The following is a 14,443-nucleotide window of genomic DNA, read 5'->3' as shown; positions in this document are numbered from 1 at the left end:
AGACTTCTAGGATGCCAAGGAGGAGACCCACCCTGCTGGGGGCCCTCTGCTGGGCCTGGCCCCTTGTGGGCCTCTGTCGGCTCCAGGGACTGGGCACAGAGGACGCTGGGTCCTGGGGAGCAGGACTGTGGCTGGAGAGGCCTGTGGGCAGTGCACAGTGCCCAGGAACACACACGGCCCCCGTGGCTTCCAGGGAGAGCGACCCTGAAGTGCCCCGGGACCAAGGGCGTGCCCTCCTGGTGGGCAGAACACCAGCCCACAGCCACGCAGCACTCCTCAGCCTGCTCCCCCGCCTCCGCACTGCCGCCTGCCCCAGGCTGTCCCCTGCCCGGTGCCCCCACAGCCCCGTCCCTGCATTGACATGGCTGCCACAGGAAGACTGGCAGAGGTGGGGCGGCGCCCGCAGCCTCAGGTGGGAGTCCTGCTGAGTGCTCCCCTCAGCCCTCGGGCTGGACCCTGTGGTGTCCCGTGGTGTCCCGTGGTGTGCCGCAGCGTGACCTCACGGGGCGGGGACCCTCCCTGGGCATCCGGGTGTGCAGCCCTGAGTCCTGCAGTTGGCACACGTGACCTGGTTGGGGCACCTGGGCAGTACCTGGAGGCCCCCAGGCTGAGCTGGTGCCCCCTCAGCCCAACCCAAGCCACAGGTGGAGTGGGGCCCCCGGCTCCCCAACAGCCAGCACCCAACCACCTTGACCCTCCCGCTCGCAGCCCTCACCCTTACTGCAGTAGAATTCCCAGCGTAGAGCTGCTGCTGACCACATCAGTCCACAGCTGTGGCGCTGGACGTGCTCATGGCCTGCATGGCTACCTCCTCCCTTGGGCTCCTGAATGTTATGGCCCTCAGAAGCCCCATGCCCATCTGTCCAGGAACAGCGGGACTTCTGGGGGACCAGGGACACCCTGCCATGGCCACGCCCACATCCCAGGCACCGCCCAGCTCCAGCCTGGCTGGCTGGGTCCTGCTGTGATCAGAGGGCCCTGGGCAGGCACAGTCTGCAGCATGGGGTCATCCCCGATGGGGTTTCCGGCCAACTCGGGGGCCTCTGCTTCCTGCTTGTGTGGGCCTGTGGCCAGGCTCCTGGGCCTCAAAGGAGCTGCTGTGGAGGGTGGCATGTGGCTGCTGGTGCTGCCCAGCCCCTCGCTGTGGCCCCAAACCTCCCGTGGCCTCAAGGTAGCTGCTGTTGAGGTGGCCACTGCTCCTCAGGGCTGGGACAAGGGCCGGGGTTACAGTGGCCACCACACTAGCCTGCTGGGCTTGGAATGCGGCCACCAGCCTCACCCTCAGCTTCTGCAGTGACCACTGGCTGCCAGTCATGTGCCCATAGCTGCACCGCAGGCCAAGGCTGCGTGTGGGTCTCATAGAAGAGGAAAGGGCTGTAGGACCTGCTGTCCATAGGACAGGGCCTGTGCAGGGCCAGCCCTCACCCTGCCTCAGCACCTCTGAACCACCGGCCACCCTGAGGTCTGTGGAACCCGTGACCTTGTCACCCACTCCCTAAGGGACCCCAGGAATTTGTTGCAGATGGGGAAACTGAGGCAGGGGCCCATCTTCTGGTGTGTGGCCGAGTCTCCCTGTGACTGGCTGCTGCATCCCGCTGAGCGCCGGCTCCCCAGCCAGGGAGGTAGAGCAGCACCCTCTCTTTGCTGTGCAGTTCCTGCAGGGCCCTCCATACCCGGAGCCCAGGAGAAGCACAGTTGCCTTTGGCTATCAGAGAGCATGTGCCATTGTGGATTTGGGGTGTCTGCGAGCAAGTGTGCAGGTATAAGAAGTGTGTACCACAGGGAAGGCAGGTGCATCTTGTGCAGGTGTGTGGGTGCATTGAGTGTGTGCAGGTTCATGTGGGCGCAAGTGTCTGCAGGTGTGTGCAGGTGCATGAGTGTGCAGGTGGGTAGGCGTGTGCAGGTCCATGTGGGTGCAAGTGTCTGTGCAGGGGTGTGGGTGTGTGCAGGTGTATGCAGGTGCATGAGTGTGCAGGTGTGTAGGCATGTGCAGGCACATGAGTGTGTGCAGGTGCATGTGGGTGCAAGTGTCTGCCAGTGCATGAGTGTGTGCAGGTGCATGTGGGTGCGTCTGCAGGTGTGTGGGCGTGTGCAACTGTTGTGGCTATACCAGGTGCTGGAGTGTGCAGTAGTGTGTGCAGTGCTATCTGTGAATAGGTGTGTGGGTGAAGGCATTTGTGAGTGTGTGCAGGTGTGTTGGCATGTGCAGGTGTGGGCGTGTGCAGGTGTGTTGGCATGTCAGGTGTGGGTGTGAGCAGGAGTGAGTGTGTGCAGGTGTTTGTAGGTGTGTGGGCATGTGAAGGTGTCAGTTGTGTGGGTTTGCTGTTGTGAGGAGTGTGTGGGTGTGAGCAGGTGTGTGGATGTGTGCAGCTCTTGTGGGTATGCCAGGTGCAGGAGTGTGCAATAGTGTGTGCAGTGCCATCTGTGAGTAGTTGTGTAGGTGTGGGCATGTGAGAGTGTGTGCAGGTGTGTGGGCATATGTGGGTGGAGCAGGTGTGTGGGTGTGAGCAGGTGTGTGCAGGTGCATGTGGGTGTGAGCCGATGTGTGGGTGTGAGCAGGTGTGTGGGTGTGAGCAGGCTTGTGGGCTTGTGCAGCTGCATGTGGGTGTGAGCAGTTGTGTGGGTGTGAGCAGGTTGTGGGCATGTGCAGGTGCATGTGGGTGTGAGCAGGTGTGTGGGTGTGAGCAGGTGTGTGGGCATGTGCAGGTGTGTGGGTATGAGCAGGTGCATGTGGGTGTGAGCTAGTGTGTGGGTGTGAGGAGGTGCATGTGGGTGTGAAACGGCATGTGCAGGTGCGTGTGGGCGTGTGCAGGTGCATGTGGGCGTGAGCAGGTGTGTGGGCGTGTGCAGGTGCGTGTGGGCTTGAGCAGGTGTGTGGATGTGTGTAGATGCATGTCGATTTTAGCAGGTGTGTTGGCGTGTGCAGGTGTGTGGGTTGTGCTGTTGGAGCGTGTGTAGGTGTGTTACGTGTGTAGGTGTTGAGTCTACCTCAGTGTATTCAGACAGAACGGGGAAAGCAGTTGTCAGTGACACTCGCTGCATAACTTGGTGACCACGTCTGGTGACCATGTTGGGTTAGGGTTAGGGATGGCGTAGGGTTAGGGTTGGGTTAGGATTAGGTAGGTTTGGACTGGGCCTGCTTCACTTCCACCCTGCGCGCAGGCTGTGAGCAGAGGAAAGGAGAAGCCCTCAGAGCCGGCAGCAGTGTTTGGGAGGTGACTATGTGCCTGGCCGTCCAGAGCAGGGCCCGGGTTCTGGGGATCCAGGGTCCATGACTGCTCACCTCTTGCCTCGCCTGCTTCCCTCTCTCTTCCAAGTACACCTGCACCTGTTGTCCAGTGACCTTGATTCCTCTGCTCTTGGTTACATGCCTCCCATACAACCTGACTCCATTGGTTCCCTGTCAGATGGTGGACACTACCTAGCGTGGGCTTGGGCAGCAGCCGGACAGCTTTGGGCTGGCAAGATAGGTCTGTCTGCAGATGGCTTCTTTGGGATGCTAGGTGGCACCAGAAGGGTCACTGCGCAAGGAATGAAGGGAAGTGATTTGCCTTCCTGTCCAGCCCTAAAGGCTCACGTTCGTTGGTCCACACAGGGGCCTTCAGGTAGTCGTTGGACCCACAAATAGGAAATGAACATCTTTTGAGCTTAAGGCCCGAGTCTCAGAGAAGGGCACAGAGGAGAGGGACAGGACACCATGACTGGTCCTTGGGGAACACAGGGCCTTCTCCAGCAAACCATGCAGTGTCACATGTTGAGACACGTCAAGCCGTCCAGACGCGTGGCCACCTTGGAAGGCCAGCCTGCCAGGCGGCTCAGGGTGGCACATCTGCCTGGAATACTCTGCATGCAGCGCGGGCACCTTGGCTTCTGGAGTAAACAGTCAAGGGGCTCCAACCTCAGCCCGCGTGTGGTGTCGCGGCTGCAGGTCATAGGCTCTTCCCTCAGGAGGGGGCGAGCTCCCTGGGGCAGCTTGGAACTGTTAAGTGGGCTGCAGTGTCTTGAGGAGCTGCTTGAGGCCCCACCCCTGAGGACCCACAGCAAGTCTGAGCTGGGTCTGTCACACCCCTGCCCCCACCGGCCAGCCGCAGGTGGCTTCCGCCGTTGCTGGGTGAGGCTTTATGAGGCACTTGGGTTCCGTGGCTGCCGTGTGGCCTGGACAGGTCCCTCCACTGCTCAGTCGGCCAGCGCGAGTGCGAGGCGTGTCTTTGCTGCTCAGCCTGGTGTGACAGACAGGCAGGCAGCAGGGACTCTGCCACAGAGGAGCTGCTCGCTTCCCCAGGCCGGGGACACCGATCCTCTGGACTCGGCTGTGGCCACACAGCGTGGGCCAGGTTGCCTGTGGTGGTTCCCCGGGAGCTGGCAGGCTTCTGTCTGGTGAGGCTCAGGAAGCGGGTCTCGGGTGGGACGCAGCTGGCCAGCATCCCGAGGGCGGGTGGGCACAGGACTGCTCCGAGAACGGAGGGCTCGCAGTGGGGATGGGCCATCCGGAGGGCTGTTCTCGGGTGCGGTGCAGGACAGCAGGAGGGGTGTGCAGAGGGGACCGGGGGAGCGCCGGGGCTGCTGCACAGGAGTGGAATGGGAGGCAGGCCCTGCAGGCCCCCGGCGCCAGGGCTGGTCCTGGGCACGGTGGCCATGGCAGACTGCGACTGGGGCACTGGCCGCTCCGGCCCTGGAGCAGAACACAGCTGCTCAGGGGACGGGAAGCCTGCTTCAGTCAGCTCTCCACTGCTGCGGCTGAAAAACCCGACTGGCGCGACTGTAGAGGAGGACGGTTGGTCTGAGGGCTCCCGGTTTCAGAGGTCCTAGTTCATGGAAGGCCACTCCATGCCTCGGGGCTCCAGGCAAGGCAGGACGTCAGGGTGGATGAGCGTGGCAGAGGGAAGTAGCTCGCGTGATGACCAGGAGGCAGAGAGCGCCCACTCCAGATACAAACACACCCCAAGCCCCGCCCAGGCTCGCCTCCTGCAGCCACGCCCACCGCTTCAGTGACCCCTCAGTCCATCCAACCAGGGATCAACCACTGCCTGGGCTGAGTGCTTGTAACCCAGTCACCCCTCCTCTGAACCTTCTGCACTGTCTCATGTGTGAGCTTTTGGGGGACACCTCACATCCAGGCCACAACCAGGCCAAACCAAAATGGCCACAGAAGGGACCCGCACCGCAAACCCAGAAACGCAGGCTCCTGCCCCGAGGTCAGGAGGCACAGCAGGGCGCCCCTCCCCGCCTCCCTCAAAGCGCCATGGTGAAGGAAGGAGGGCCCAGCTCTTGCAGAAGCCTGCCTGAGAGGGAGGCAGAAGGCAGTGGAGGCCGGGTGGGTAACCTCTGCCAGGTCAGGAAGCAGAGGAGGTGCCCAAGCCAGGAGAGCTGTGCTGCTGTGTGCTGTGTGTGATTATGCATCATGTGTTGTGTCGCAGGTGGTGTGTGTTGTGTTGCAGGTGGTGTGTGCTGTGTGTCACTGTGTGCTGTGTGTGTTGTGTTGCAGGTGGTGTGTGCTGTGTGTGTTATTGTGTTGTGTTGCAGGTGGTGTGTGCTGTGTGTGTTGTGTTGCAGGTGGTGTGTGCTCTGTGTGTCACTGTGTGCTGTGTGTGTCACTGTGTGTTGTGTTGCAGGTGGTGTGTGCTGTGTGTCACTGTGTGCTGTGTGTGTTGTGTTGCAGGTGGTGTGTGCTAGAGCGTGCGTGTGTGCCTGTGCCCAGCAGTATCGGTGTGGAGCCCTGGTGCTGGCCGCTGGGCAGCACTCCCCCAGACTCCCGTGGGTGCTGTGGACCGGGCCTCCTCTGCCCACACCTCATCCCCAGGTGTTTGGCCCCTGGGATGGGAAGGCCTCCTGGTCCTCCTGGTCCTCCTGGTCCTCCTTGCTTTCTGGTGAGGGTCACCTGGGACCTGGAGTGGCGGGACAGTTTGGGCTTGAGGAGGTCGACGCCTGGCAGGCCTGGGCCCAGGTGTGGTCGCCTGGTTGGAGGGACATGCGGGCACTGCACCGGGCACCCTGTAGGCCCACGTGTACTCATGGGGACTGTCCCTGTCTGGCCTCTCCCACAGGCACACGAGGGGACTGCCAGCCAGCACTGGCCCGTGCTCTCCACTGGGTCCTGCTTCCATCAAGCCTGTTCTGCCCATCGGGGTGGTGCGTCCACTCTGAAGTGGGATGAGGAAGGGCCCCCTCACAGTGGCCCGGGGCTGGTCCTGGCTTTTCCAAACTGTTCTGACCGCCTAAGAAATATGAATTTGAAGTGGAAACCCACATTTCCCCTGTAAACATTCCGAAGCAGCAGGAGGGCCTCTGGACCTCACGAGAGGAACGTGGGCACACTGCTCTGGGCGTGGCCCGTGCCCGCTCCCCTTGCCCCCGGGGAACCACCCCTGCCTGGTAGCTGGGAGAGTAGGGAGGCGCAGAGGGAGCGTGCTGCTCCTTAGGAGCCAAGCCGGCTGGGGCGCGTCCCCTCCGCCTACCCACCGCTGGACCAGCTGCGTGGCTCTCAACGCGCCTGGGTGTGGAGGCAGCTCGGGGTCGAGTCCTGTCTCTGCAGTGCGGGGTGGAGCCAGGGCCTCGGGCACTGGGAGGGGCCCTGCCTGCGCCCAAGCTGGGCTGTGTTCTGGCGTCCCGCTGTCCCGGGCACACGGGCGGGCGGTCTCTGGCGTCCCGCTGTCCCGGGCACACGGGGGTGGTCTCTGGCGTCCCGCTGTCCCGGGCACACGGGGGTGGTCTCTGGCGTCCCGCTGTCCCCGGCACACGGGGGTGGTCTCTGGCGTCCCGCTGTCCCGGGCACACGGGGGTGGTCTCTGGCGTCCCGCTGTCCCGGGCACACGGGCGGGCGGTCTCTGGCGTCCCGCTGTCCCTGGCACACGGGGGTGGTCTCTGGCGTCCCGCTGTCCCGGGCACACGGGGGTGGTCTCTGGCGTCCCGCTGTCCCGGGCACACGGGGGCGGTCTCAGCCTTCCTGCAGAGCAGGGCACTCCCCGCTGGCCTGCCCCTGCTGCTCTCCGGGGACTCGGGCAGCCCCAGGCTCGGTCATGTGCGCCCCGTCTCCTCCCGCTGCTGCCCTGAGATCTGTGAGGGGCCCGCGCAGGACTGTCTGGTTCCAGGTGGTGGGACTCTGGCCAGCCGCTTTCTGTGGCCACAGTGGGCTGGGTCTCCAGCACCCAGGGCTGCCTTCTGGGGCTGCCGCAGCCTGGTCTCACTTTCTGCCTCTGTCCCTCTGTCGCCTGTGACTGGCCCTGGGCCGTGTCCACGGGCCACACTCGGAACGCAGAGCAGGGCGGCTCGCTCGGGGAGGACTTCTGCTGTGTCTCCACGTCTTCCTGGTGACACAGCGTCTGCCACTCTGCCAACAGGGCTTCCCCGAGGGCCCCAGAGGGCCGTGCCCTGCTGTGGTGCCGCCAGGTTCCAGGAGCCCCTCTGGGGGTGGCGCGGGCAGCTGTGGACCACCCGCCCTCCTTCCTCCCACCCAGGCGCCCCTCCCCTGCGGCTGCGGGAGGACGTCTGAGGATACGATGCCCGGGTGGCTCAGGGTTCCGTCTGTCCGTCCGCGAGCCCCAGGGCCCACGGCTGAGTGGTGGTTGACCAGGCTTCTCCAGAGCTCGCGATAGTGTCTGGTGACCGGGGTCCTGGCCAGGTGGGCAGGCGGTGCCCTCTGGTTGCTCAGCCTGTGGACCACCCACAGCTATTCCCAGAGCCATGCTGGCTGAGGCCTGGCGCAGATTCCTCTCTGGGCTGGACCTCCCTGACCTGTCTGCTGAAGGTGCCCTGGGCCACGCTGGGGCGTCTCCTTGTGTCCCCTGCCCCTGTCTAGGACCCTGAGCCCCCTGCCCTTCTCCGTCTTGCAGATGGGCATCTGTTGCAAGAGCCAGAGACAGGTCATCCCCGAAAACCTGGGCAACTCTGCAAGGAAGGCCTCCCTGCACCCCCTGTCCAGGGTGAACGGCTGGTCGCCGCCCCTGCACTCCTTCCAGGTGGTATGCTGGACCATCTTCCTGGTCATGTCTGTCGCCGCCTTCGGGATCTTCATCCCCTTCCTGCCCCGGGACTGGAAGCACGCTGCCTACATTGTATCCTTGCCCCCGCGCCCATGGCTGCCTGCCTTCAGAGGTGGGGGGTCGCGGTCTCCACCAGGCGGGCCCCAGGCTCCAGCAGGCCTGCCCACGGCTCCGTCCCTGCCCAGGCCAGGCCACCTGCCCTGCCGCTGTGCCACTAGGGCAGCTGTTCCCCGTGCAGCTCACACTTGGGCTGGTGAGCGTCTGCTGGCCTGATGTGACAGGCAGGCACTGAGTGATGACCGCAGGAGAGGGAGGGGCTGCAGGCCGGGCCACCTCACCCCCAGTGCACCGAGGGACCCACTTGGTTGTCCCTCAAGACAGCAAGGTCAGCAGGAAGGGACTCCGGGACTCTGAGCCTCCTCCAGGCAGCACCTCACAGCCAGCTCTGCAGAACGCAGGCAGCTGTGGCTGTCTCCTGGCGAAGTCAGAGGCCCTCATCCGAGCCGATCTCCCTGCGGGGTCAGAAGGGAACGGCCTGTCAGGCCAGCTGACCCTGGCCTTGGTCAGGAACCCCAGGGACCCAAGTCACTGGTGCCTGGGGCAGAGTGGGCCTGCCTGGAGGTCACCTGATGGCTGGGCGCTGAGCCGCCATGGACCCATGTGCCCTCTGCGTTGGCTGCCCTGCTGCAGGCCTGCTGGCGGGGAGACGCAGGGTGTGGAACGTGGGCAGGGCAAAGGCGCCCTGTAGGTCTGCTCAGCTCCTGCAAGGCAGGCGTCCTTTCCAGAAGCCCCTTACTGTGGTACAACCCTGCTTCCAAACCAGGGAGGGCGCGCAGGGTGGACCCGTCCAGACGCCTGCAGCACCGTGGGGTCTGCGTCTGGCTCCTCTCTGCCCCCAGGGGCTAATGGCGCCTGGGGCTGCTGCCTCGGCAGCTGAGAGCCTTTGCTGCGGAAGCCACGCGTCTCCTGATGCACATTCCTCAACATCTGGGTGGTGGGCTGAGCATTTGTTCTGGGCAGCGTAGTTGCCGCCTGGCGCTCGTGCCCTGGGGCGTCCCCTTCTCTGCCTGGCTGGAGAGACTGGGCAGCTGGGCCCCTGGGACCGCTGTGGCTGCGCCTTTTCCTCTCAGTAGGAGGAATTTCTTTGTGGGAGTTTTTTTTTTTTAAATAACAAATGCAGTTTCTTTAATAGATGAAGTGCCGTTCGGCTTTTCTGTTTCACCTTGTGTCCATATTGGTACGTAGCATTCTTCAAGAAATTCGAGCTGCTCATCTAAATTCTCAGGTGGCCGGGTCTCAGCAGTGGGCGGTGCTGCCAAGCCTGTGGGCCCAGGATGGCTCCTTCCTCCTGCGGGCTGTGGCTTCTTCCCGTCTTCACCCGCTGCCCCAGGGCTGGTGCCGCCGTGGCTCTTGTCTGCTCCTGCCTGTTCTCGCTGGTGTCTGCCCTTTCTTCAGCGAGCCCCTGGTTTGCTGTGCCCCACCCCACACCGAACGGCGGGAGCTCGGGCACTGAGGTGGACGTTTCCTGTTCGTGTATTCAAGCCGCGGTTCCCGTCTGCACACACAGACGGCGTGCAGGCGAGCGCGCTCCCGCACACAGTGCTCACGCGCCGGGGCAGGCACGCGCACTCCCCATGCGGCCCGCAGTCTTCCCGTCTCCTGTGCCCCTTCCAGTCCTGACACTGCTGCCCAGGGCCTTGGCGCTCTGCCGGGGTCTGGGGTGCCCTGAGCACCAGGCCCTGACACCTGCACATCTGAATGGGGCAGGTCAGTGGACTGTCCGTCCTCCCAGAGGTCGGAGGCTGCACCCCAGCACAGGCACGAGGTCAGGCGTGCGTCCAGCACTCTCCTCTGGCCTGTCTTGCGATTTCAACCCCTATTTGAAATAAAGGCTGGTCACGGTGGGCGGCTGCATGTCCCTTGCTGTCCCCACTCCCAGGACCTCAGGGAGGCGGGCAGCAGCACCCACCTCCCAGGGGAGCCCTTCCTGGAGACCTTGGACGTGCGCACGGGGCTCAGTCCTCACTGTGGAAGGGTCTGGAAAGTGTGGCTGCCCGTGTCCTGCTCTGCAGACGCAGGGTGCTCCTGAGCCTCGGGGACGGGTCAGTCCCCGTGCGTGTTCTGCAGACCTGGGTCCCCCAGACTCTGGTCTGGCCTGGAGAACCTCCTCTGTGGCCTGACGCCCGGTCTTTTGCCCCTGTTCCTCAGACCCTGAAAGCAGGTCCTGGACAGCCTCCCCTACCCAGAGTCCCACAGCACTGACCACTGCACCGTCAGTCCCCGAGTCCTCTGGGCCTCCTGTCCATGCTGAGGGTGGGGTGCTTCCCATCCACGCCACCACCCGGCTCACCTCCCTGCTTCCACACACGACACCCCACATTTGGGAGCCCCACAGAACCGTGCCTCCCATGGGAGGAAAAGCAGGCAGTGCCCCTTGGCCCTCCGCAGCCCATCTCAAAACGCTGCAAATGTCCCTGTGTCCTTTGCTGGACTCCTACCCAGAATCTGGCCAGGGCCCAGGCCCGAGCATGACCACGGAGCCTCTTGGTCTCTTGAGTTCAGTACAGTGCCCCCTGCCTTTTGCTGGCAGTTGCTGGCCTTGCCCTGATCCTGGGTCTTGGGGCATCCAGGCTGGCCGCACAGCTGGTGGCCTGCATGGTCACGGCCGAGCGGCTCCTGAGAAGGCAGCAGGGTGGGGTGCAGCCGGGCACGCAGGGCCAGCCCTTAGTGGGGACACACTGCTGCTGGGGAGGGCGGGCCGGGTCGGCCCTAGGGCGGGGTGTGCTTTGCACCCAAGGCCCCTCTGGTCACAGTCCTGGGGCCGTCCACCTCTGCCAGCTCGCACCCTGCCAGGGGCCTCCCCATGTTCATGGCTTGCTGCCTCCCGGGCCTCTGCCCCCAGCTCTACCAGGGTCCAACACCTGAGAGCCGCAGCTGGGCCTGGTCCACACCACAGCAGAAGTCTCCCCCCATCCTGGGAACCAAGGCCGATGGGTGCCAGAGGGCTGAGCTCTTCCCGAGGCCCAGCGGCAGGACTGCCGGCCTCTCCCTGTGTCTGCAGGTTGTGGGGCCAGCTGTAGGTCTGTCTGGCCTGTCCCCTTCTTGCCAGGCCCACAGGGCTGCCCTGGAGACCTTGTTTTGGCCATCTGCTGAGACCCTGTTTGCAGGCAGGGCCTGTCCTCAGGAGCTGGGAGTCAGGGCTGAGTGTAGGAGGGACATGACTCGACCTTCCCCTGTGGTCCTCTTGTGGTCCATCCTGCTGTGGCCCTCGGGTCCTGCTGGGCAGCTGCAGGCGCCACACCGGGTTCCACCTGCAGGACAGGCTCCTCGCCTGGATCTGTCTCTTCAGGGAGCCTGGGCCTCGCCCTCTGGTGGCGCAGGCCACTGTCCTGCTGCCTTCCTGTCCTCAGGGCTGGCTTCAGGGTGGCTCGCCCTCTGTCCAGGCCTGGCTGCCTTTAGACCCAGTTCCCAGACCGCAGGGCTTGGCTCTGTGCTGTGGCCACACAGGGGCGCCAGAGTTGTTTGTGGCTGCAGGTGGGACTGGAGCGGGAGGTCAGGTCCAGGGTCAAGAGCCAGCGGACCCGCGGGCTCTTCCAGGAAGCAGCAGAGGGCCTGGCTGAGGCCAGCTGACCTGCAGGGCCCCAGGGCTGCACGGCTGGCCCAGTGGCCACTACAGGGAGCAGCTGGGACTGTATTTAACCTGGAGAAACCTCTGCAAGCCTGCCTTGCGGCGCGCAGTCTGAAGTGGCGGTGGGGGCTCCTCCGCCCTGCAGCCCCTGCTGGGAGCGCCGAGCGGGGCTGGAGGCTGGCAGTCCGCGGCCAGGGTGCTGGGAATGTTGCTCTTCCTGCTGCAGAACAGGACAGGGGAGGTCAGCCAGGCGAGGGCGAAGGGCGTGTGCTGGGCGGGCGCCTTCCGCTGCTGTTTACCAAACACAGATTGTTGCTAGGGAATGTTCCAGCGCCAGCTGCGGCTCGCACAGCTTCAGACCGAAACTCGCAGGGAGGCCCTGGGCGGGAGGGGGGCTCCGGCTCTTTCCCTTCTCCTCTCACTCCACCTGAGGCCGCTGGGGTGGGCGGTGCAAGGGCAGGAGCAGAGGCAGGCTGTGTGCCTGGAGGCTCTTCCCATCCCAGCTCACCCCGGGGCGGTTCCCTAGCCCCTGGCCGAGAGTAGCCAGCCAGGTCATCTTGATTCATTAAGGTCACCCACAGCACTCCTGGGCTGAACTTGGATGTCACAGGAGGACAACCCCAAAACATATGCTTTTCTGGATTCACTCCAAAACCTGATGCTGGACAAGCAGAGCACACAAGGTCAGGGGACGTGTGCCTAGGCTCTCTTCTCCTGTGAAGTGGCTTCGTGCCCAGGGGGCGAGTCCAGGGCAGCTTCTCTCCTGGCAGCTCAGGGTCCCCATGGAAACAGGACCCCTTCTCTCCCAGGTGACTCTGTCAGGGTGGCCTCTGGCCACAGCTGCTGCAGGCTTGGCTGAGCACCTCCACCTGGAGGCCAGGGTCCCGAGGACCAGCGTCCTGTCTCCTCGCAGTGGTCCTGTGTGAGCAGAGAAGGCTGCGGGTCTGGAGCGGGCACGTGCACTGGGGCGCAGTGGCAGGGACCTGCCAGGCCCCTCCTGTCCGTGGGGCAGCCAGAGAGACTGCTGTACTCCATGTAGCGTGACGTCCAGCCTGGTCTGTGCCTGGCCCTCACCCACCAGGCCCTGCAGCAGCACCCCCACCTCAGCTCGGCCTGCAGGGATGTACTGGGCTGTACGCTGTGTCCAGGCTTCACATGAAAGCCTGCCTGGCGCCTGGTCCACTGACACGCAGCCCTGCTGACCCTCACCCCGTGGGAGCCGAGGCCTCAGCCTCTTCCTCCCAGAGCAGGGTGGTGTGGCCTCACCCAGCTCTGTGGGGTCAGAGTGGCCGTGGGAAGGCCTTCTCTGATATGGCCCAGGGTGACTGCTCAGTTCTTTCCCCGGATGTGACCCTTGGCCTGGCTGGAACTCACCATCTCCCCAGCCTGCTGTCCAGCTCCTCCTGGGCACAGCGGCCTGGCCCCGACCCTGGCCCAGGTTCCCGCTCTGCCCCTCTTGGTGTCTTGCTGGCTCCTGCCCCGCCCTCCTCAGGGGCGTCTGTGCTGAGTCTTCCCCAGCTTTGGGGCCAAGCGGCACCTGACCTGCTGGGGTCTGGGCAGGTCCAGCTTCCCAAGCGTCTTGTCTCCCACCACTGAGCGCTGCTCTCAGAGCCCTGCTGGGGAGGGGCCCCGGCACAAAGCCCACCCCAGAGCCATGGGGCTCCATGGCAGGGCTGGGTGTCATGGGCCAGGCCCATAAGCCCTGAACTCCAGGAGGCCGGGGCCCTCTGGGCTGCCATTGCCGGGTCAGAGCCCCTCTCTGCTGCAGCCTGCCCTACTGCTGCTGGGCCTGTGTGCACTGTGGTCAGCTGCAGCCCAGCTGAGCCCCTGGAGGTTAGGCTGTGCTCTGCGGATCTGCCTGGGGTGCAGACTGAGGGTCCAAGGGGCCATCCTCTGCCCCTGCCCCCAGCCATGCTGCAGGGGACACCCCACGCCACCCCCACCCAGGCCAGCCCGAGGATTCCTTGACAGCCCAGGTGACTGGATCCCTGTTCCTGTTCCACCTGCTGGTCCACCTGATTGCCGTTACCATCGACCCAGCCGAAGTCAACGTCCGGCTTAAGAGCTACGCCCAGCCTGTGCCCACCTTTGACCGGTCCAAACACGCACATGTGATCCAGAACCAGTACTGCCACCTGTGTGAGGTCACTGTGTGAGTGCCTGCCAGGCCCCTGAGGGCTGGGGCCACCTCCTGGGGCTCGGGCTCAGAGGCAGTTGCTGGTCCAGCTGGGCTGGGGCCCGGCATATCCCCGTGCTGCACTCCCTGATGGCTGCACTTAAGTCCCCGCGGCTCACTCAGGGCTGACCCTGCTGTCCGCTTCCAGAGCAGGGCCTGGGCCTCTGGAGTGGGGGCTTGTCCCTGGCCGAGGCCTCAGACTGCGAGTGCCCTCACTCAGGCCGTCCTCCCCTCCACAGCAGGCTTCCCGGAGGAGCCACTGCCCCTGGGGAGGAGGAGCTACCGGAGCTGTGCCTGTCAGGGTCCCAGGCCTCAGGGCTCGGCCCTGGTCGGGGGGTGGCACAGCCGTGTGGGCGCGGGGCAGCTCGGGACGGCTGGGACCTGGGCCCCGGCCTCAGCTCCAGGAACTGCATGGCAGGCGTGGCCTCTGCCAGGCACTTGCCCAGCAGCTGGGCATGGCTGCAGGAAGGCCAAGCCCACCATCTTCCCACGGGGTGTGGGTTCCTCTGCAACTGGGGCTCTGTCCCCGACAGGCCTCCTGTGCCTTTCCTGACCCCAGGTGGAGGCCTCAGACTCCCTTCCCTGCTGGACGCCCAGTTCCCGGGGGCATGGGGCCAGTGCCCCTGGGTGCGCCTGGCCTGAGGAGGTGGGCGCTACCCA

The 14,443-nt window shown here is 64.6% G+C and overlaps 1 protein-coding gene across 9 annotated transcripts in view; it reads left to right on the top strand.

The window, feature by feature from the left end:
• Window positions 1-3,064: 3,064 nt before the first annotated feature.
• The window catches only part of LOC124987125 (palmitoyltransferase ZDHHC11-like), a 34,267-nt gene continuing 22,888 nt past the window's right edge, over window positions 3,065-14,443 (top strand). For 8 of the 9 annotated variants that reach the window (XR_007109144.1, XR_007109143.1, XM_047556119.1 and 5 more), the window contains exons 1-3: window positions 3,065-4,377; window positions 7,830-8,051; window positions 13,584-13,759. Coding sequence is in view for 7 of the 9 variants with exons in the window: in XM_047556119.1 (XP_047412075.1) it covers window positions 7,830-8,051; window positions 13,584-13,759 (398 nt within the window). In the remaining 2 variants the exon portion in view is untranslated. Of the gene's footprint in view, window positions 4,378-7,536; window positions 8,052-13,583; window positions 13,760-14,443 lie in introns of those variants that run through there. The other variant, XM_047556116.1, reaches the window with a different exon arrangement.

Source organism: Sciurus carolinensis, chromosome 6 (assembly GCF_902686445.1).
Source record: "Sciurus carolinensis chromosome 6, mSciCar1.2, whole genome shotgun sequence".
NCBI lineage: Eukaryota > Metazoa > Chordata > Mammalia > Rodentia > Sciuridae > Sciurus > Sciurus carolinensis.
This window is presented reverse-complemented; position numbering and strand designations above follow the sequence as displayed.